The sequence below is a fragment of the Mesocricetus auratus genome, unplaced genomic scaffold, assembly GCF_017639785.1.
Source record: "Mesocricetus auratus isolate SY011 unplaced genomic scaffold, BCM_Maur_2.0 Super-Scaffold_4256, whole genome shotgun sequence".
Lineage (NCBI taxonomy): Eukaryota > Metazoa > Chordata > Mammalia > Rodentia > Cricetidae > Mesocricetus > Mesocricetus auratus.
Window position 1 is genome coordinate 71,769,469 of NW_024429182.1, and position 22,784 is coordinate 71,792,252.

General features: G+C 43.4%; 1 protein-coding gene across 4 annotated transcripts in view; it reads right to left on the minus strand.

Annotated features, from left to right (window-relative positions):
• The window catches only part of LOC101840415 (Snf2 related CREBBP activator protein), a 46,998-nt gene that overhangs the window by 7,395 nt on the left and 16,819 nt on the right, over nt 1-22,784 (minus strand). For 2 of the 4 annotated variants that reach the window (XM_040753851.1, XM_040753858.1), the window contains exons 10-27: nt 22,546-22,635; nt 21,106-21,285; nt 20,669-21,024; nt 20,387-20,564; nt 19,989-20,125; nt 19,579-19,748; nt 19,262-19,454; nt 14,798-14,934; nt 14,531-14,717; nt 10,994-11,163; nt 10,459-10,724; nt 9,993-10,280; nt 9,281-9,445; nt 8,822-9,007; nt 8,337-8,603; nt 6,500-7,992; nt 1,790-2,055; nt 1,452-1,654 (exon numbers count right to left, since the gene is read on the minus strand). In XM_040753851.1, the coding sequence (XP_040609785.1) occupies nt 1,452-1,654; nt 1,790-2,055; nt 6,500-7,992; nt 8,337-8,603; nt 8,822-9,007; nt 9,281-9,445; nt 9,993-10,280; nt 10,459-10,724; nt 10,994-11,163; nt 14,531-14,717; nt 14,798-14,934; nt 19,262-19,454; nt 19,579-19,748; nt 19,989-20,125; nt 20,387-20,564; nt 20,669-21,024; nt 21,106-21,285; nt 22,546-22,635 (4,932 nt within the window). The remainder of the gene's footprint in view (nt 1-1,451; nt 1,655-1,789; nt 2,056-6,499; nt 7,993-8,336; nt 8,604-8,821; nt 9,008-9,280; nt 9,446-9,992; nt 10,281-10,458; nt 10,725-10,993; nt 11,164-14,530; nt 14,718-14,797; nt 14,935-19,261; nt 19,455-19,578; nt 19,749-19,988; nt 20,126-20,386; nt 20,565-20,668; nt 21,025-21,105; nt 21,286-22,545; nt 22,636-22,784) is intronic. The other 2 variants (XM_040753861.1, XM_040753868.1) reach the window with 2 other exon arrangements.

Consider the following 22,784-nt stretch of genomic DNA (forward strand, 5'->3'; position numbering starts at 1 on the left):
GGTTCCCAGTGCCCACATGGTAGGTCACAACCATCTGTAACTCTAGTTGCAGGGAATATGATGCCTTCTTCTGACCTTCTTGGGCACCAGGCATGCATGTAGCACACCTACATACACAGGCAAAACAAATCAATTAAGTAAATCTAAAAAAAACTTCTTTACTCACATCTGTATGTATATGTAAAATTGTATAACGACATAAAATTGTCAAAAAATAAATTTAATCAATTACAGAAAAAAAGGTGGACAGTGATATGGCCTCTGGTCTCCACACTCAAATTACAGGCAGAAGCACTCACACATATAATTATGCACAGACACATTCTATACACAAGGTGTCAAACTTATCTTCCTGCTCAAGCTTCTCAAAGGCTGATCACAGGCACATACTACCATCTCAGGCAAAAAAAAAAAAAGGTTTGTTTTTTACTGAGCAAACCTGAGTAAAAATTCATCTTTTCTCATATTCTAGGACATTTAGGAAATTGTCAGCTTTGGTGGCCATCTTTACTTAAATGAAAAAATAATCAGTAAAGATTTCTATTTTTTTCTTTCTTTTTGGCTTTTCTACACAGGGTTTCTCCGTGTTAGAGCCCTGACTGTCCTGGAATTCACTGTAATCTGCCTGCTTCTGTCTCCAAGAGCTGAGATTAAAAGCACGTGCCAACATCGACAGCTCAGAAGTTCTTAATATATAAACAATACATTGTTCTTGTGGTTTAAGCCACTGTAAAACTTAGTTTTGTTTCTTTCAGCCAAATATGTTATATTAAATATAATGATTCTGGTTTTTAACTGTGCAGTCTAATCTCACCATAAACTATTTCCCATGAACTTTTTATGGCAAGGTCTTGGTTTGTAGCCCAGATGGTCTGAAACTTGCTATATAGGCCATGTTCGTCTTGAACTTGCAGCAATCTTCCTGCTTCTTTGTCCTGAGTGTTAGGTTTACAGGTTTGCACCATCATATATAGCTGCCTTTTCCCACAAACTTGTGTTTTGTTTTGTTTTTTGAGACAAGGTTTCTCTGTGCAGTACTGGCTGTCCTGTAACCTGCTTCATAAATCAGGGTGGCCTTGAACTGAAAGATGTGCCTGCCTCAGCTGGGATTGAATGTGTGTTTCCACATCTATGCTGTGCTGGTCTCCCTCATTATCCAAACAAAAAGCAAAATGATAGATGTCATGATAACCAATGAGTAAACCAATCAATTAATAACACATATACTTAACTTCCACAAAAGCTACCAAAATGCTACCTCTATGCTGCATCTCTTTGATGTAAATAGTCTTGATACTAAGAGTGCAGAATGAATAACTGGATATGCAGATGTTCAAGGTCATCCTTGGCTCCATAAGCAAATCACAGTCCATCTCGGGATATATGAGACATTGTCTCAAACAAACAAAACAAAGAAAATATTGAGGGTCCTCCATCAGCCAAAAACTCACCACAATCATACTGGATGAGTCTCAAGTCAGGAAACTGGGTACGCATATTACATACAATACGGTGCAAAGGACGAGCTCGGGGCCAAAGTTCACAGGCCAATTGCTCCTGGAATGCTGCCTGATGAGGGGCCATCCAAGGTGGTGGGTGGCAGGCATGCAGGGAAGGGGGAGGTGCCTCCACAGGAGGCATGACAAAGATGAACCTGTGAAAGGAAGAAAGCAAACAATGTAAAAGGTGTGACTAAAATATCACAAAAGTTAGCACCTCCATTAGTCCTAAGAACTACATCCACTGAAGCCCCAAGACACACTCCCCATCATCACTTAGCCCTGCCAACCTCTCAATGATTTCTGATAGCTGGTCTAGTCGTTGCTGGGGAAACAGTACAGCCTGATGGGCAGCCTCAGTATAAGTCCAAAAGATGGGGTGGCTTGGGCCAGGAGAATGAGGGCTGATGGGGCTGGCAACAGGTTGGGGCAAGGTACAGAAATCCAGGACTTCAGTCCCATACACGGGTGCCAGGGCCCCATGAGCCTCACTAAGTTGGAAAATCCGTTCTAGGCGTTCAGAACGCTGCTGCTTCCGCTTTTCTTCCAGAGAATCCTAAAGAAGAAAGAACAAAGACTGGTGTATTCAAGAGTTTGCAACAAAACTTTATAAAGACCTAGATTCTTATTTATAGATGGAGTCTGTAGTAATAAGATCTAAGGCAGATACCGTGTGCTTTATGTCAAAATTTGCCAATGAGAATGACTGTTTTCACAACGTTCAATGAAACCATCCTCTATAAGAGAAAACCCATTTTTCCTTGTAATGCCTATTAAAGCAGAATTCCTGGACATCAAAATGAAAACCTACAAATCCAACAACTTGTAGATCATGGCTGATTTGTGACAATTTTCAACTTGAGGACAGCTAATTTATCTTCTTATAGTAGGTCCATGGAAGGACTATGAATGGACACTTGCATGCGCACACACAAATAAATAAATGTAACTTAAAATCAGCACACATTGAGTCAGGTGTGTTGCCTTTAATCCAGCATTCTGAGTGGGGTGCAGTCTCAAACTGGGGGGAAACAGAAGGTGGGGCTGACTAAAACAGCAAAAATGAGAAAGGGAAGAATGGGAAGCGTGAAATAAGGAGGGTGTTTTGTTTTCTGAGACAAAAAAATAAGGCATAAGAAGGTAACTTACATGGGTGGGTAAGACTATTCTTATAAGCTGTATGTTATTAAATGATATCCAGATGCCAGGTATGAGATATCTACCTATGAACCGTTGGTCTGGGAGGATTCAGAAGGCACCCAAACAAGACTATTCCCATTGCTCTTGGTTTCCAACAAGATGAGATGGTAAAACCCTATTGTAGAAGACTCCACACATTTTGGGTAGGACCTAGCTGTTGTGGTGCCACAAAATGTTCAACAAACTACGAGGGAAGTCGACGATGGCTTTTTCTGTCTGTGAATCCTACAAGTTATAAAGCCAACATGCCAGGAAAGATGTGCCCATTAGTTTAACAGTGGGATGTTATGAAGGTATCTAATTACTTTCTGCTTAGGTTTGAGGTATCCTCCACAGGAAGGAGGTTGGTACTTTAAATTTGCCCAAAAGTTCATGGTTGGGCTAGTAAAATGACTCAGTGGGTAAACGTACTGCCACACAAGCCTGACTACAGTGCCAAGATGCACACTAAACATTTACTTCTGTGTTTAGATCATCTTTTACTCAGATCAGCATTGCTCTCATCCTTGGGCAGAGAAGGTTCTGTGTGCAGAGTAGTGACTTGTCATGGTGCTGAGAGTAACTGTTAAGTGCTCAGTCCTAAACAGGGCATCACCTCTTTCATAGCTCAGAAAACATCAAATCAAGAGGGATAGAAATGAATGTAAGGGCTGGATAATGACAAAGAGTGCTACAAATGATGTCTTTTTAAATAGATGCTACATTCATGAACTCACAGCAGCTGTGTAGTTACCTACACAAGGTAGAGCTAAACAATATCTCATCACTGGCAATTAATGGGCAAAGGGAGAGTTATTTTCTTCAGTGATATAGCCACAGTTTAATAACCACCCACTTATGCTCATGTAAATGAGCCTAATTAAACTCAGCACACCACCAAAAATAAAACACAAAACAATCACTCAAGAGGCAGAGGCAGGTGGATCTCTGAGTTCAAAACCAGCTTGGGCTACAGAGCTAGTTCCAGGATAGCTAGGGCTATACAGAGAAACCCTGTGTCGAAAGACAGAATCAAACAACCCACAAAACAAAAGACATTGAAGTAAAGTATGAGGGGGACTGTTGAGGAATAGACTATTTGTTTCACTACATAAAGATGTGTCACATTTGTGTTCCAGAATAATTGCTTAACTATGTAAAGATATGTTGCTGTTTCACCTTGCCTTCCTAAGGTACCTGATTGGTCTAATAAAACATTCACAAGTGCATCCATGGAGTGGGCTTCAAGAAGCATGCTCCTCAGGCACTCAAAGAAATCCAGAAGTTTGCCATAAAGGAAGATGAGGACTCAACAAACAAGCTGTACACATTGGTGATCTATGTGCCTCTTACCACATTCAAAAATCTACAGTCAGTCAATGTGGATGAGAACTAACCTGCTGAATGTCAAATCAAGTTGGAGAACTATCAAAAAAAAAAAAAAAGCTGACCAGTCAATAACTAGGCAGAGAAGGGATAGGTGGGGCTGGCAATCAGAAAGAAAAGGAGAACCAGTAAGCCAGTCCGCGGATGGACAGTATGTAGATGTGGTAAAGGGGCACATAGATGAACAGAAATGGTTCATTTAAGGTAAAAAACAAAACAAAAAGCAGCTAGCTAGAAACAAACATATATTAAGGCCAAGCATCCATAATTAATAATAAGTCTCTATGTCATGATTTGGGGCCTGGCAGTCCATGAAAACCTGCAACATGGGACTTGTGAAGAAAGGGAACAACAGGGAGGGCACGGGAGGAGGGGAGGGAAAGGGAGAGGGACCTGGAACTGACTTGTGAAGCAACCTTGTTTCTTATCTAAATTTAAACTGGAAAATTAAAAAAAAAAAAAAAAAAAGGGAACAACAGGAGTGGGAAGGAATGCAAGAAGTTATGGTAGGTTGAAATGGCCAACATATACACACACACTTTTTTTTTTTTTTTTTTTTTTTGGTTTTTTCGAGACAGGGTTTCTCTGTGGCTTTTGAGGCTGTCCTGGAACTAGCTCTTGTAGACCAGGCTGGCCTCGAATTCACAGAGATCCGCCTGCCTCTGCCTCCCGAGTGCTGGGATTAAAGGCGTGCGCCACCAACGCCCGGCCTCACACACACTTTTTTTTTTTTTTTTTAAGATTTATTTATTTATTTATTATGTATACAGTGTTCTGTCCTGCATGCCAGAAGAGGGCATCAGATCTCATTATAGATGGTTGTGAGCCACCATGTGGTTGCTGGGAATTGAACTCAGGACCTCTGGAAGAACAGTCAGTGCTCTTAACCTCTGAGCCATCTCTCCAGCCCACACACACTTTTTTTTAATATTTATTTTTATGTGTGTGGAACACAAGCCTGCATGACTGTGCACCATGTATGTGCAGTGCTCAGAGAGGTAGGTGTCAGATCCTCTAGGACTGGCACTCAGATGGTTGTAAGCCACTGTGTGGATGCTGGAAATTGAACCCAGGTCCTTTGGGAGAGCAGTCGGTACTCCTAACAGTTGAACCCTCTCTCCAGGCCTCTATGTTACTTTTAAAAGTTTAAAAAGAGCTACAGAGAGGCTGGAGAGATGGCTCAGCGGTTAAGAGCACTGACTGCTCTTCCAGAGGTCCTGAGTTCAATTCCCAGCAACCACATGGTGGCTCACAACCACCTTGAATGAGATCTGGTGCCCTCCGCTGGCATGCAGGCAGAAGACTGTATACACAATAAATAAAAAATATAAAAAAAAAAAATAATAAAACCTAGCAGGAGACAGGGAACACCCTCTAAGGGCTGCTAGCCAGACGGGGTCCCTGTTTTAAAAAAAAAAAAAAGAGCTACAGAGGCCAAGGGGTGGTGGCACATGCCTTTAATCCCAGCACGTGGGAAGCAGAGGTAGGTGTGTCCAGTGAGTTTAAGGCCAGCCTTGTCTACAAAACGAGTTCCAGGACAGCCAGGATGGTTACCCAGAGAAACCCACTCTCAAAAAATAAACAGCTACAGAAAGGCTAATTTCAAAATTTTTCAACAAGAGCCAAAAATAAATAGATAAATAAATAAAATGGGGGTGGGTGGGAACGCACTAATTAGTCACATAGGTATCCTGGAGTTTAAAAGGGCAACTTATCAGCTTAGAACATCTTTGTTTTGTTTTGAGACAGGGTTTACCTGTCGTTTTGGAGCAGCTTGGAAATCTTAAAGACCTTGATTGATTTCTTTCCCATGTCTGTCTGTCTACCAAAGCTACCAAATTGTTGTTAGCCATGGTAGTGCACTCCTTTAATCCCAGAACTGGCAGGCAAAGGCAGGGGAATTTCTGTAGGTTCCAGGCCAGCCTGGTCTACAGAGCAATTTCCAGTACAGACTCCAAAGCAATACAGAGAAAACCGGTCTCAGAAAAACAAAAAGAAAAACCAACCAACAAACAAATCCAAAAAAGAGAGGGTAAGCACTGGTGATATACCTCAGTGGTTGAACTTTTGCTTAATAAAAAGTAGAGGTTTAACAAAGAATAAACAACATCTCTGATAGGGAGAAAAAGACAGGATAAGATCTGGAGGGAATCTGGACCTTTCTGATTCTGGGTTATTTAATTCTGTACTGTTGAGTTTATTCTTTGGCTCTGAGTGCAGTCCCCAGCACCACAAACACAAACTAAATATCCTCTGAGAATGTAAGATATTAATGTCTGCTTTACAGATTGGAATACCCACCCACAAAAGAGGAGTCTATCCAAAAGTGACTTGCTTGGTCCCATGATACACTAGGCATTATTATAACTTCTATCCACGCTATCAACACTACAAGAAAACTCAATTTCCAATTCCTTTGTAGAAGTAAAACTTACCAGATAGAAAGGGGAACGAGGTGGTGGTGGGGGCTGGCGTCGAGGCCGGGGCCCACTGAACGAGGTAGCAGTGGGAATAGGGCTGGGAGGACCAGATCGCAAAGTCAGTGTCTCAGGCTCATCCTTGGGAACAGATAGCCGGTTTACCATGGTGACAGGTAAGGAAGCGGCACCAGATGCTGAAACAAGGGAAGACGCCTGGGAAGTTGGAACCTGTGTTAAGGCTGGGGCCAGTGCTAAAGTCTGGGTGGGAGATGGACCCAGAGTGGGCACGGGAACTGAAGCAGGGCTCAAAGTCAGTGTCTGCACTGAAGTTGGGACCAGGAGTGAAGCAGATGATGATGATGCTGGAGCCAAAGTCAGGGTGTGAGTTGGAGCTGGGCCTATTGGAGAACTTGGAGCCAAAGGAGGCGCTGGAGCCAGAGACAGTGTTTGAGTTGGACCCAGTGGTGCTCCTGATGCTAAAGACAGTGTCTGCCCTGGAGCTGATACCAGGGATGATGCTGGAGTCAATGACAATGTCTGAGTTGGAAAGGGCCCCTGAGAGCTCCCTGCTCCCAAAGAATGCGTCTGAGATGAAGACAATCCACCAAGAGTTGCTAAAGTTGGGCCTAGGGTCAATGTCTGCGTAGAAGCCAGGCTTGAGAGAGGTGATGAAACTGGGGTTGGTACCATAGTTGTTGATGAGGGAGCCAACATAGGAGTTGAAACTGACACCAGTGATGATGAGGGTAAAGGGGTTCCTGGCATTGATGGTGGCGTTATAGCTGGAACTGGAGTCTGTGATGGAGCCAGAACAGGAACAGAGCCTGGTGATGGAGCCAGGACTGGAAGTGGAGCCAGAGGAGGAGTAGGAGAAGGGCCCAGGATTGCTGTCTGTGAAGCCGTCATAGGAGTCAGAGAGGTGGTTAAAGCCTGAGATGCAGAAGGTGCTGGAGTCAGAAGGGAAGCCTGAGCTGGAGCTGAACTTGGTGATACTGGGAAAGGACTGGTCAAAGCTGAAGCTGGCACCAGGACAGGTGAACATGCTGGGGCCACAGGTGAGTTCAATCCTGGAACATGTGAAGAGGTGGTAGCCAACAACAGAGAGTGACCAGATGTCTGAGGTGGGGACAGGGCTGGAGTAGTAGCCAAACCTAGAGCCAAGGCTGACACTGATGGGGAAACCCCAGCTGATGCCAAAGGCGGTCCAGAGGCTGCTGAGACAACAGCCAGTGCTGGAGCCACACTGGTTAACAGAGCTGGACCTAAATCTGAAACAGGCAAGGGAGCTGTGATGGGTATGGTTAGCGGAGCGGAGGCCGGGGCAGGAAGTGTGGCGGGAACGGAGATGGGAAGTGAAGAAGACACAGGGACGGAGACTGTAGAGGACACAGGACTAGCAAGGGGAGAGGAATTGTGAATTGTCATTGGAGAAGAGGTTGGCCCAGGGAGTGAGGATGGCATGTGCAGAGAAGAAGAGATGGTCACAGGAGCAGCTCCAGGTGCTGATGCTGTGGAGACACAAAGAACAAGTTAGCTTCATGAAGAATTATTTTTCTGCTCCTGCTACCACGCATCCCAACCCTTCCACTAAGCCACAAGCTTCACCAGCCTCCCAGAAACCCTTCAGTTCCACAACATAAGATAAAAAAAAATTAAGGAATGGGGCAGCTTGGTCTTTCTTTCTCTAAGATCCTGACAAATATATATTAAATAGGTTAAGGATTGAGGCTCAAAGAAAATTAAGACATTATGCTAACAAAGGGATCTATTGTGACTAAGTAACCTTCAGGAATACCAATCTGTTATTCATTTCTGATAAAAAAATTTCTAGCCTCAGCTGTTATAAACTCACCACTGACTTCAGGCGAAGGACTGTGGACCAGCTTGAGGAGGGGCCTCACCAGAGTGGGTGCTGGTATAGGGGCTCTAGTAGTACCCAGAGTAGGTGTGGTTAGACGGGTAGGGGTTAATGTAGGGCGTGATGTCAAAACAGCTGGAAGCCCAGAACTTGAAGGTCGAGGTGCTGGTGCCAGTGGTGGAACAGGAGTCAGTCCATCCCGAGGGGCCTGTCTTACTACAATCTTCACCACACCTGTATTGTTCACCATGGATGGTGGCACTGCAAGAAGAAGCTACGTTGAGAGGAAGGTAGAAAAGAAACAAGAGACCCAAAGGATGGAAGAAGTTCAGGGGAAAGAACAAGTGCAGACAGATATTGGAGATATTGTCAAGAGAAACAACACTGAGGGAAGGCTAGACACACAGTTGGTCCAGGACATGCCTGGAGGGACCAAGGCCAGGTAAGGGCTGAGTAAATACAATGGCCAAGAGCCTCACCCTGGTTAGCAGCAAGCGGAAGGCTGAGGCCAGTGGGGGCAGGGGTGGAGCTGGGGGTCGAAGAAGGCAGCACAGAGACAGGGGTGGGGCCAGGGGTCGGGGCCACGGCCTGGATGAGGGCCACATGGGCAGGCTGGCTGATGAGGTGGTGCTGCCCCCCTGCTGACACCAGGTGCACCACATTCCCTGGGTTAAGGGAAAAGAGAGAAAGAGAGAAAGAAAAAAAGAAAGAAGCACCTATCAGCCTGAGGGCAGAGGCAAGAGCAAGAGAGAGAATAGGCAAGAAGTAACAGCTCTAGAATTACTTTTTCCTATTTTTAGCAAAGACCCCTTCCAACCATTCCCTCTGGCCCTACCCACCAAAGCTAAGAAACATAAAGGCTGACATCTAAAAAGTCACACAAACAAGAAGACAGAATAAAGAGGAAAAAGGCAGGACAGGGGGTGGGTTTTACCTACTTTGCAGCGGGCGGGGCTGCCCCACAGCCAGCTGGCGCACCTGGGCACCAGTCAAAGTCAGTTTGTTGCCCTGGATTTGGAAGGTGAGAGGTTTGCTTCCCCCAGCACTTGTCACTGGACGTTGTGCCAAGGAGGCCAACTGCCCGATGCTGACTACTTCTCCAGCTACAAGAAGAGAAAGACTTATGTACACAGGGCTCATGCTGTCCAAAACCACATCTCAGACCCCCACAAAACAACTATCTTCCTGAGTCTAAACCTTTCCCATAATTTATCATGTTCAATAAAATAAGCCTCCACTTAGAGCCTTTGTGTCCAATGCCATTTGTCTGTAATCTCCTTTCTATTCTCTGATGGCCTGCACCAGACAACCACTACCTCTTGTTCTTTACCCTAATTTATTTTTCTCATGATTTGTATCTAGGAGATAAAACTCAGGTCTTATACATGTTGGGTAAGTAATTTACCACTGAATTACACCACCTGCTGAGTTTACCACTATTCACTCATCTATGGGCTATCTCTCCCATAGAATAAACTGTGAATTCCTTGAGGTCTCTTATTTATGATTTACCATTATCTAAGTAAAACACCTAATGTGAATTAGCTGCCTGGAACTTTGTTTTCCTGCTCTTCTTTTCCTACAGCAGTCTAGTATGCAGCTTTTTTTTTTTATCTGAATACTCTCATCCCATAGGCCTGATTAACTTACAGGGCAGACGAGCTTGCATTTCAGGAGATAAGATGAGGCGTTGCGGTGTAGAATTCGGAGCTGGCACTGCTGTGGTGGTAACAGTTGCTATGGTGGTGGAAGTGGTGTTAGCAGCAACAGGAGAGAAAGTATAGCCTGGAGGCACTGTGAGGGGCTTCAGCAGGCTAGAGGAGCCTGGAGGTGGGGCTGGGCTCAGGCGAACTGGAGCAGGTGGGGCTGGCTTCAGTGACAAGGTTGGTGTGGGAGGCCGTGAGGTCCCACTCATGACTCCCATGGGGGATGGCAACACTGCAGATAGAAACATCTGTCAGGTACATCTTGACAAACACCTAAGCTGGGCTGCAAAAGCCTCCAGTCTATCATTCCAACCTACTGAGAGCTATACTCCCTAATTCTTGACCTCTTTTAATTTCGCTACTTTGTACCCAGAAGCAACCCCATTACACTTGGTTTCCTTTCAACTCACCCTGGGGGAGAGGACCAGTATTTGGCTGCAAGGGAGACAAAAGGACAGGTCCAGGCGGTCGGGATGCAGGAACAACTGGGGTTCCAGTAGGCGTAGCTGACACCATAAGTGGTGCTGGCAGCACTGGGGTGACTGGACCAAGGGTGGGCTGGGCTGAGACCTCAGGGCCAGGAGGGGCACGGACTGGGACAGGACCAAGAGGTGCCCGTGGGCTGTTCACCACCACCACTGTACGGCCTTCTTGCTTGGGCACTGGCTGCAGCATCCTATGAGGGTTAAGTAGACACAGAGGGAGAATAAGTAACAAAAGAAATTAAGACCAGACAGAAAAGCTATACAAACAAAAAGAAAGAAGAGACCCCCTTAAAAAGGAAGTGGGACAGGGAACCAGAAATAACCAGATAGTACCAAGAAAAGACAACACACTCACACTCTGAAGTAACCTGTATGAACTAACCTAGCTTACAAGTCTGTCTATTCCAATTCCTCTTATTTAAAAAAAAAAAACCCATTCCCTATTCCTTAATGCATGTACCTGTTGACTTTCATCTTGACAGGCTTGGGTCGAGGTGGGGGATCAGGCGCGGTAGCTACCTCTAACAAAATGCGTCGGGAAAGGCGGTGGCGGGGTAGAAATGTGTCAGCCTCATATCGAGAGACTCGACCTTCCAGGCCAATGAGATCAAACCGACCCATGTCAATTCGCTGCCACAAGAAACACGAAGCATGTTATCAATGGAACCATTTTGATAATAATGTCCTAGATATGACATCAAAAGTAAAGGTGTCATAGAAAAAACTGACAAACTGGACATTTAAATTTTAAATTTCTGTGAGTGGAAGGACACAGAGTGAAAATGCGAAAATGCAACCCACAGAAAGCGACAAGACACCTGTGTATCACATATCTGACAAGAGGTTAATTTCCAAAGTAAACAAAGAACTTAATGACAAAACTGCTTTTATTAAAATAAAAAAGATCAGCAATGCCTTGGAAACGCATACATTTCTAATGACATAAATGATCAATAAGCACATGAATAGATGCTGAAGATTGACAATCATTAGAGAAATTCAAATCAAAACTACAATGAAATACCACTTCACCTATTAACAGTAATTACTTAAAAAAAAAATCCTTTGGAAAGGATATGAACAGAAGCCCCGAAATACTGCTGGTAGAAATGTAAAATATATAGCAGCAGCTATGGGTAAATAAGGCAGCTCCTAGAAACATTAGAAATTAGAATTACCACAGCCGGGCGTTGGTGGCGCACACCTTTAATCCCAGCACTTGGGAGGCAGAGGCAGGCGGATCTCTGTGAGTTCGAGACCAGCTGGTCTACAGAGCCAGTTCCAGGACAGTCTCCAAAGCCACAGAGAAACCCTGTCTCGAAAAACCAAAAAAAAAAAAAAAAAAAAAAAAAGAAATTAGAATTACCACATGATATAGCAACTTCATTTTTTTAAACTGATATTGGTTTTTGGTTTTTCAAGACAGGATTTCTCTGTAACAGTCCAGGCTACCCTGGAACTCTATTTGTAACCAAGCTGGCCTCAAACTCACAGAGATCCACCTACCTCGGCCTCCCAAGTGCTGGGATTAAAGGCGTGCACCACCATTGCCTGGCACAACTTTGAGCACAAACTCAAAATAGGAAGCATTGCTCATAAAAGCTGAAAGGTGGGCTGGGTATGACAGTGCAAGCCTGTAACCCCATCGTCTGGCTGAGCAGAAAGGTCTTTGGTTCAGGAATGATCTGTAATAGCAACACCTGTCTCAAATAAATTTAAAAAATAAACTCAATCAAATGGTAGACTCTGCAAGTCAAATGTTCACTCAGAGATAAAATGTGGCATTATCCACAGAATGAAATATTATTTATACTTAAGAATTCTGTCTGAGAAGAGCATCTGAAGCTCTTTTTGGCTTTGGCCTCACCAACAAAAATTCTCACTTGAAATTCCTTGATTTCCACCCTGCTGGCCAGCCCTATAAAAACTCCCAGGCTGCTAGCCCCCACAGTGAGTCAATTCATCAAAGTCAAAGTAAGGCTAGCATATATTCTGGAAGAGAAGTGAGGAAGTGAAGTGGACAAAATTGTGTGACTCGTGAGTTCTAGTTTCTGTTGCCCTCCCCTAAACAGGACAGCTCATTAATGTGGAAAAGGAACACTGTATACCTAATAGCCATGCAGTGAGAAGGCACTTAATTCCACTACAAGGGACATTAATATCCCATCTTGGGAAACAGGCAATCCTAGCTTCTAAGCTACAAAGGGAAAAGTAGGTTCTGTTTTCTTCTTTTTTTCCCCCAGTGGAGAAAAGAAGGAAGGTGGAGAGGGTTAGGCAGAGTTCCAGGTTTCTAACTAGTCAGCCTCAAGGAGCACATACAAAATGGCTCCGTGACTATGAGAGAAGTCCCAGGAGTAACTCTACTACTTTCTCTCAGTGGCTGACTCTGAACTAGGGACTGATAGGTCATCTCACAACCTGCCACATTTCACAGGATATCTGTATAAATGAGAGCCAGTATCACCTTGCTGGAGATCAGGCTCCAGACCTTTTTTGCACATCAAGAAAAAGAGTAAAGGGCTGGGTTGTGGTGGCACACACTTTGATCCCAGCACTTGGGAGGCAGAGGCAGGTGGATCTCTGTGAGTAAGAGGCCAGCCTGGTCTACAAAGTGAGTTCCAGGACAGTGAGGACTAAAACCAAAAAGAAAAAGAAAGAAAAGGGTAAAGGGAAAACATCTCCAAGAAGCTACTTCCCTCCCTAGCCTCTATCTAGTTCACATTTGAGAATACTAACACATGTTAATAAAGAGTTTTGTGGTGACCTTTTCCCTATACTCTTGTTAACCACAGCCTCTTAATTTTCAGCATCTTTTATGTGTGTCTGTGGGGAGATGTGGTGTTTATGTAAAGCTTGTTATTTATAGTGCTACTAAACACTAGGATTACAAACTGCCACTATAATCTGACTGATAAAAAATACCCCCCAACTTTTTTGGTATTGGGAGCACAGTAGCAAAGTCTCAGGTACTGCAAGGCTAGTCTAAAACTATACAGTTGAGGATGCATTTGAATATTTAATCCACTAACCTTCATGCCTCACAAGTATGGGCCACCGTGTTCAGCTGATATGGTGATGAGGCTGGAACTCAGTGCTTTGTACATGCTAAGCAAGCACACTAACAATTGAGCTGTACCCCAAGCCTAACACTCTCTTTATGAAGGAATATTAACTTCAAGAATGGGTTGGGGGAGGATTTTCTTTTACATATGCTACAGTGTGGATAAACAAGTACTTTATGACTATTTCATCAAGTCCTCAGAATAGTAACAGAGCAGGATGGGAGATGTCAGAGGATGGGTGAAAAGGAACAATTGCTTAATAGGTTCAGTGTTTTAGCTTGAGAAAACAAAAGCATAAATGTTCTTGTTGATGTTACTGAAATGTAGACTTAAAATAGGTTAAAATGATAATTTTGTTGACTGTATTTCACCACAATTACAAAATTAAGGGATTCAGGCTGTAATCCCAGCACTTAGAAGGTAGAGGCAGAAAGATTAGGAGTTTGAGGTTATCCTGAAACAGATGACCCTGTCTCAAAAGGTGGGAAAGAGCAAGCCTGGCAGTGCATGCCTTTGATTCAGTAAGGGGGAGGCAGAGGCAGGCAGATCTCTTCAGCGTGGTCTACATAGTGAGTTCCCAATCAGCCAAGGGCACACAGTAAAACCCTGTCTCAAAAAAAAAGGGGTGGAGGGAGGAGTAAGAAAAAAATAGTATTTACCAAATAGTTATAGACATGTCTTACATTTTCAAAAATTGTTAACTTGATTCTCAGGTACACTGTACACTAAGCCTTATAGTCCTTGCTTTTATGGACAAGGAGAAGCTTAGGCTAATAACTAACTTGCCAGACATTGAATGACTAGAAAATAATGAAGCTAGAAAATAGTACTGAGTTGATAAAATACAGATATAGTAAATATGCAAAAGGTCAGGCCCCAAAGAAAAAGCAGGAGGTTTGGATAAGAAACCACTAACCTTAGGGATAACTACATACCTGGAGTGGGTGAACATCAGTAGCCCTTAGTACCAGAGAGGCGGTGCTAAAGCAGATGCCTGGGGTAATGAAAGGGGAGGTAACAGGTCGAGGGTCAAATAGATTTGGATGATTGCAGACTTTCCGCAACTGCATCAAAATGTTGATGACACTCATGAAATGGCCTGTAGCTAGTGTCTCCTTAGTTCTGGGGAGAGAGAAAAAATAAATAAGGGACATTCTGACAGCTAGCTGGATTCTAACCAAGGTAATAGAGTCCTCCCTTACGTGGTCTGTGCCATGAAGTCATCATAGAGACAGCGTTGGCGCTTGGAAAGCCGGCATCGGATAACATGCTCATACTTTTTGGGCATCTGCTTCTCAACATCCACCTTAACTCGGCGAAGCAAGAAAGGTCGCAGGACCTAAAAGCAAATAAGCAGGTTGCTAACAAAAGAGTGGGCACTAAACTACCCATAGTTCATCTAGATGGATCTTGGCCCCAGGACAGGCAGAGTACTGGTTTAATCCATCAGCAAGCTGTCACCGTGCATGTGAGATACCAATTACACACAGATGCAAACCTTCCTTTCATGTAACTTACTGTTTATAAAGACAAACACAAAGATAATTATACCTCAACATACAAAGATGCACTAAGAGCAAACTAACTTTGAAAGAGATGACTCAAATTATATCTGGAGGAATGACTATTTGTTTCATGATTACAAAAATAAGCTAGGCATGATAATCTGTGTGACTGTAATCCTAGCCACTTTCAGAGTGAAGCAAGCAAATTACTTGGACGCAGGAATTCAAGACCAATCTGAGCAACCTAGTGAAAATCTTACCAAAGGAATAATAAAAATAAATAAGAATCCGAGAGAAGCCGAGTAAAATCTGTGGCTCTGTGTAATACACAGCTCAGTGAAGAGAAAGCATTCTTAACATGCCTAAGGTTCTGAACTCAATTACCAACACTTGGGGGGGAGAGTGGCCTTGACAGTCTAGAATTCTAGAGGGAAAAAAAATGGTAATCATACGATATAGGATTGTAAGAGTAAAGGCAGACTGATCACTGTGAGTTCAAGGTTAGCCTAATCTATATATCCAGTTCCAGGATAGCCAGGGTTATGTAGAGACCCTGTCTGAAAAATCCTGTCTTGAAAACGAAACAAGGCAGGCAGTGGTGGCACATGCCTTTAATCCCAGAACTAGGGAGGCAGAGGCGGAGGCAGAGACAGGCAGCTCAAGGCCAAGCCTGGTCTACAGAGCTAGTTCCAGGACAGCTAGGGCTACACAGAGAAACCCTGTCTTGAAAAATCACACAGGAAAAGCAAACAAAAAACGAAAGAAGGAAGAAAAGGAAAACAAATCTCATAGGACGAAGGTAAGGGCTACTCAGAGAAACTCTGGAAAAAAATAAACCAACAACAACACTTTCCTGGTTTTTAACTTGTTTTTGTCAAATGATGGTATGACTACTGACCTAAGATAACACCAGAAATATGTACTGTCAACAAAATGATTCAACAGAAACTTTATCAATTAATACAAATTACCAACTAAAGATTCTATATACAGCTGGGTGTGAGGACACTCGCCTTTAATCTCAGCACTCAGGAGCCAGAGGCAGGCGGATCTCTGAGTTCAAGGCCAGCCTGGTCAGATAGGGTTGTAATACAGAGAAACCCTGTCTTGGGGGATGGGGGGGGGAAGGCGGACAAGAAAGATCCTATACAGTACCCACTCAGGAACTGAATAACTTTAAGTTCAAATCTTGCTTTTGCTACGTATCAAGATCCTGTTTTCATTAAAAGGGGGCTGGGGGCTAGGTTCAGAATATTCACATTGGGTGGCTCCCTACCATCTAATCTATTGCCAGGAGGATACCAACACTCTGGCCTCTAAATGTACCTACTCATACCTGAGTGAGTCCATTCTCTCCCCCACCCCCACCCCCACCCCCCCACACCCCAAAGCAAACAGACAAAGGCCCAACTTTAAAAAAATGGTTATCGGGCTGGAGAGATGGCTCAGAAGTTAAGAGCACTGACTGCTCTTCCAGAGGTCAGAGGTCCTGAGTTTAATTCCCAGCAACCACATGGTGGCTTACAATCACCTACAATTCAACCTGGTGCCCTCTTCCGGCATGTAGGCAGAACACTTTATATGTGATAAATAAATAAATCTTAAAAAAAAAAAAAAAAGGTTATCAGATCTGGAGAGATGGCTCAGTGGTTAAGACCTCTGTAAGATCAGCAAGTGCTTCTAACTTCTGAGTCATTTCTCCAGTCCCTAAGAGTTATTTATTTATAATATGTACAATGTTCTGTCTGCATGCGTGCTTGCATGCCAGAATAGGGTATCACATCTCATTGTGGATGATTGCTGGGAATTGAACTCAGGACCTCTAGGAGAGCAGTTAATGAATGCTCTTAACCACTGAGCCATCTCTGGAACATAGATTTATTATATTTTTATGTGCATTGGTGTTTTACCTGCATGCATGTCTGTGTGAGGGTGCCAGATCCTCTGGAACTGGAGTTACAGACAGCTCTAAGCAGTGGGTGGGTACTGAGAACTGAACCCAGGTCTTCTGGAAGCAGTCAGTACTCTTAACCACTGAATCAATTCACCAGCCCCACAATTTTTTTTAATCTATTCAGAACTCACTCTGTAGACCAGGCTGGCCTCACAGAGATCTACCTGCCTCTACCAAAGTGCTGGGATTAAAGACATGTCATAAAATAAGGCGCTTTTTCTTTTTCTTTTTTTTTTTAAAGAAAAAGAAAAAAAGCAGCTGGGTGTAGTGACACCCACCTTCCACTCCAGCATTTGGTAGGGAGAAGCAGGAAGATCTCCCTGAATTTCAGGCCAGCCATCACTAAATATTGAGACTTTGTCTCAAAAGCAAAAAGCAGCTAGGTTAAGAGCACTGGCTGCTCTTCCACAGGTCCCGAGATTCAATTCCCAGCAACCATATGGTGACTCACAACCATCAATAGTGGGATCTGATGCCCTCTTCTCAAATACATACATACATGCATAAAATAAGAAACCTTAAATAAGTAAATAAATAAAAGTCAGTCAAAAACTGATTGCAAGCTGGGCCTTGGTGGCGCACGCCTTTAATCCCAGCACTCGGGAGACAGAGGCAGGTGGATCTCTGTGAGTCCAAGGCCAGCCTGGTCTACAGAGTGAGTTCCAGGACAGCCTCCAAAGCAATACAGAGAAACCCTGTCTCGATAAAACAAAACAAAACAAAACAAAAAACTGATTTCAGGTCAAGTCATTTAGAAACTTAAGTTATTGTCACACAGGCAATAGTTAATGTTTTAAGTTATTGTCACACAGGCAATAGTTAATGTTTTGGGAATGAGTATGCCTGTAAAATATAGAGTGAGATATAAAAGGGCCAAAACAAAGAAAGAGAAATTACTCTGTGGTTAAGAGGGCATACTGCGGGGCTCGAAAGATGGCTCTGCAGTTAAGAGCACTGGCTATTTATTCTTCCAGAGGGCCTGAGTTCAATTACCAGCACACACATGGCAGCTCATACCTGTCTATAACTCCTGTTCCAGTGGGTAGCACCCTCACACAGACACATATACATGCAAAATATCAATACACATAACATAAAAATAATTTAAAAAACGCATAGCACTCCTGCAGAGGACTAAAGTTCAGTTCCCAGCAACCATGTTATAAGGCTTACAACTGCCTGTAACTTCAGCTCCAGGGTATTTGATGCTGCCTTCTAGCTTCCATGAGCACACACATGCAAGCATACACGTACAAATACACATATGTACATAAAATAAGTTGCCTGGAGGTGATGGAGCATGCCTTTATTCCCACCACTTGGGAAGCAGAGTGAATTCTAATACAGTCAGGGCTGTGCAGACAAACTCTGTCTTAGGGGGAGAGGTTCAGAATGTTGAAGTATAACTCTTGAAAAGCTGGAAGAGCCAGAGATAACCCCCCAAAAGAAAGAGCCAAGAGATACAGTTCAGTGATAGAATACTTGCCTAGCACATGCAATAAGGACCTAGATTTAATTGCCAGTAACAAAAAAAGAATGTGGTAGCGCATGCCTTTTTAACCTCAACTCAGGAGACAGGGGCAGATAACAGCTCTGTGAATTCAAGCCAGCCTGCCTGATCTATGTATGGAGTTCCAAGACAGTCAGGGCTACATAGAGAGTCCCTGTCTGAAAAAGTAAACAACAACAACAAAAACCTTCAAAAACATATATTAAGGGGGAAAAAAAAGACTCCAAAAACACACAGTAAGCAAGTCCAGACTGGGGCTAGAGATGGATCTGTAATTAAGAGAACGGGTTGCTCTTACAGAGAACCTGGGTTCAAGTCCCAGTATCACTTAGTGGCTCACAGTGTAACTCATTACCAGATTATTCACACTTTTCTGACTTCCTTGAACACTAAGCAAGGTGTATGATGCACATAACATATGCAGGCAAAACACTATACATATAAAAATAAAAATCTAAAAAATAAATTTGTCCAGATAAAGAGAAATCACTAACAAGACTCAAAGAAAATATCCCAACTACAGAAAACAAAGAGTGACTAACACAAGACTGCACAGCTTGGCAATGATTATTCTCTGGAACACTACAACTTGAGAACTTAGTTTAGCCTAGCAGTGACTTCTCCCTCTAAAGCTTTTCTAGGTACTGCCCTTAACTTTTACTATTGCTAATACCTTCACAAACAATACAGGCCTTACCTTGTGAAGACGTTTGACTAGACCTTCATTATATTCTTGGCTTCCCTCAATCATGCCAGTTAGAGGGTTAGAGAACCATTCCTTGAACTCTCGGTGAGACTGGAAGACGTGTGGCATCAAGAAATGCATCAAGGACCACAGCTCCATGAGGCTGTTCTGCAAGGGGGTTCCTGTCAGGAGCAGGCGCCTCTGGCTGTAAACACAGAAGGAATCACGAAAATCCCAACTTTCTGACCACTTTAATATGCTTCTTAACCCAGGTAGCCAACCCTTCATGCCAAAACAACTCTCCCATGAATCTCTACATTTGTCTTTACCTGTTGAAGTTGAGCAGTGACTGCCACCGTTGGGACTTGAAATTCTTGATGTTCTGAGCCTCATCCAGAATGAGATAGCGCCAGTTCTTTCGACGAAAAGCCTGGTGATCCTGTAGCACCAGCTTGTAAGATGTGATACACACATGGAAAGCATTGGGCTTGGTCCATCCCTAAGAGATCAAAGAGAAAGCAGCATATAATGAGGTGGAAAAAACACAGAAAACATAAGGGGGGAAGGGAAGACGTGCTAAAGTACTCAAGGACAGAAATCAGGCTGGAAGAAATGAAACAGTACCAGCAAGAGAATAGAAGCATAGGAGACTAAGGCAAAGTAATTCACATGAGGAAAGAAAGGATCTACTAAAACTGAAGGATATCAACTACAGAAGTGATCACATGGAAGATCAGACCTGCCGCTTGAGCTTCCTCTCTTTCTGAGCTCCATAGTAAGTGAGGATTTTAAAGCTGGGACACCAACGTTTCAATTCCATCTCCCAGTTCAACATCACGCTGGTAGGAACAATAATTAAATGAGGACCCCAGTTACCTGTTTAGCAAAAGAAAAGACATAAAAAGACTACGTAAACTTTACAGCTCTGGCTTAGACAGAACCCTGACTAGCACCTTCTGATGCTGCTTAAGATGTCAACACCTATGTGGTCCTCCATATACAGTTACTGACAAGACTCAATGAAGCTGCCAACACAGCAGGAAGAGAACAAGTATTTTTCATTTTCCTGCAGGTGAAATCAACACTAAGTAAGATTCCCCACCAGTAATTAGTCAAGAGGCCCCAACCAGAATCTACCTTTCTCACAGGCCAAGTGAGCAAGCAAGGAGATGGTCTGGATTGTCTTCCCCAGTCCCATCTCATCCGCAAGAATTCCATTAAGCTTTTTTTCATACATAGTAACAAGCCAGTCAAGGCCAATGTGTTGGTACTCTCGAAGTTGGCCCCGTAAAAGAAGTGGAATAGGTGTCTTCACCTAATAGAGAGGAAATTATCACACATGGTGGAAATGAAGTACTTATTAATAGAAAACAATAATATATATATATATGAGGAAGTAGGAGTGTAACCTGTGGATACCTGGGTAGTGGCCAAAGTATAACCCTTGGGCTGGAGACTTTCAGCTGCTGCAGCAATATCAGTAATTTCTTTCTTGGGCCCTAGAGTGGTGGTGGGACCTGGGGTAGGAGGCCCACTGCCCCCATCTGCCTTACTTCTTTCCTCATCCCGAGCAAGCAAGTATTCCACCCCAAAATCATCATTGTCATCGTCCTCATCATCTCCTTCATCTTCTTCCTGTTCTTCATCTGCTTGGCTTTGTGACTGAGCATCCTCAGACTCATCAGACTCAGATTCTTCTGACTGTGAACTCCCACTCATTTCCTCCTCCTCAGAATGTTCGTCTTCCTCATCCTCACTCTGCTCTTCAGCAGAATCTAAATCATAAGACCAAAGCTTAGGAAGCTGTTCCTCCAACAGCTGCCCTCCCCCAGTTATCCTCTCAACTACATACTTACCTGACTGATTGCTATCTTCTTGAGTTGCCTCTTCAACTTCTCTTGTTTCTTCTAGTTCACAGTCATAACTATTGGCTTCAACCTCATCTTCCTCTTCGCTATTCCCAGAGCCTGGAGCAGAGGTATCATAGGCATAGGCCCCTGGATATTGCTGCAGTAGCTCCTCCATAGAAAGCTCACCTAATAGGGAAAAGAGAAGTAAACATTTGATTCCTTTGTGAGGATTGGGCAATAGTTATTTGAATGATACTTGTTTATTTTACCTAAGTTCTATTTCCAAGACCCAGATCTACAGGGAGACTATAGGATCAGATAATATAATATAATATAAAGGATCAGATAATAAAACCAAGCCTTATAACAACCATAGTAAGTGTGGCATTCTCCTGAGGAGGACAGTACCTACCCTTGTAAAATACAAACCACAACAACAACAACAACAGAAAAAAAAAGACCTTTCCTCACTGACGGTAACTAATTATCTGTTAGTAGCACACAAATCAAATATTAATTACTCAGAAAAGTGGACAATAATATAGGCCATTTAGTCTGCATTTATTTGTTTTGTTTTTGTTTTTTGCTTTTTTTCGAGACAGGGTTTCTCTGTATTGCTTTGGAGGCTGTCCTGGAACTCGCTCTGTAGACCAGGCTGGCCTAGAACTCACAGAGATCCACCTGCCTCTGCCTCCTGAGTGCTGGGATTAAAGGCGCGTGCGCCACCAACGCCCAGCCTAGTCTGCATTTAATGTTCAGGTTTTAGACTTATCTTCTTATTCTGCAGATGCGCAATCTCCTTTGCACCATGCCTCATCACATCATCATAGTGTTTCTTGTCTTCTCTCAGAAGTTTCCACCCTCTTTTTCCAAAAGCGTGCCCATGGCCAGGGTCTTCTACCAGTCTGAGCTCAAGCTTCACTTGGCAGGATCTTCACTAACCAGATTCCAAGCCACCACACCTAAACCAGCAATGCTGAGTCTATCACTGTCACCTGAGCCACTGAACCACCCTTTTAAAATTCTGGTCAATAATCCCAGCACTCGGGAGGCAGAGGCAGGCGGATCTCTGTGAGTTCGAGGCTGGGCTGGACCGACAGCCTCCAAAACAATACAGAGAAACCCTGTCTCGTAAAACAAAAACAAAAACAAAAAAATTCTGGTCAAATATCACTCATTTCCTGCTATAGTAACTCTTCCTTCAACTGAGCTCTCAGACCAATTAGTTCAAACTCCTATCATGGCCACACATCACTTTCTACATGAATGACTTTCATTTACAAATCTCTTGGTCGTTATACCTGAGCTACATGAGAACCATATGTAACAATCAGTAACTAAAGCTACAAAGACAAAAATATCAGATTTACTGTCTATTTATCCGCCAATTTTCTGCAGAATAGAGACAGAAAATAGATTTTCAGTAAAATATCTAGTAAATGTCACCTTCTCGAGCCAACTCGCTCAGTTCCATGGCATGATCCACCTCTCCTTCTAACTGCTCCTCAGCTGCTATGGTGTCCTCTTCATCCTCTGCTACAAAGATAATGAAATTTCCACTAGTGAGCCCAAAAGGATAGTTCCAAAACCATGATCACACACATAGTCCTGGTTAAAAACTCAGTGGAAAACAAAACAAAGACATAAATGTAGGAAAGGGATTTGTAGGGAAGATGGAAGGTTGA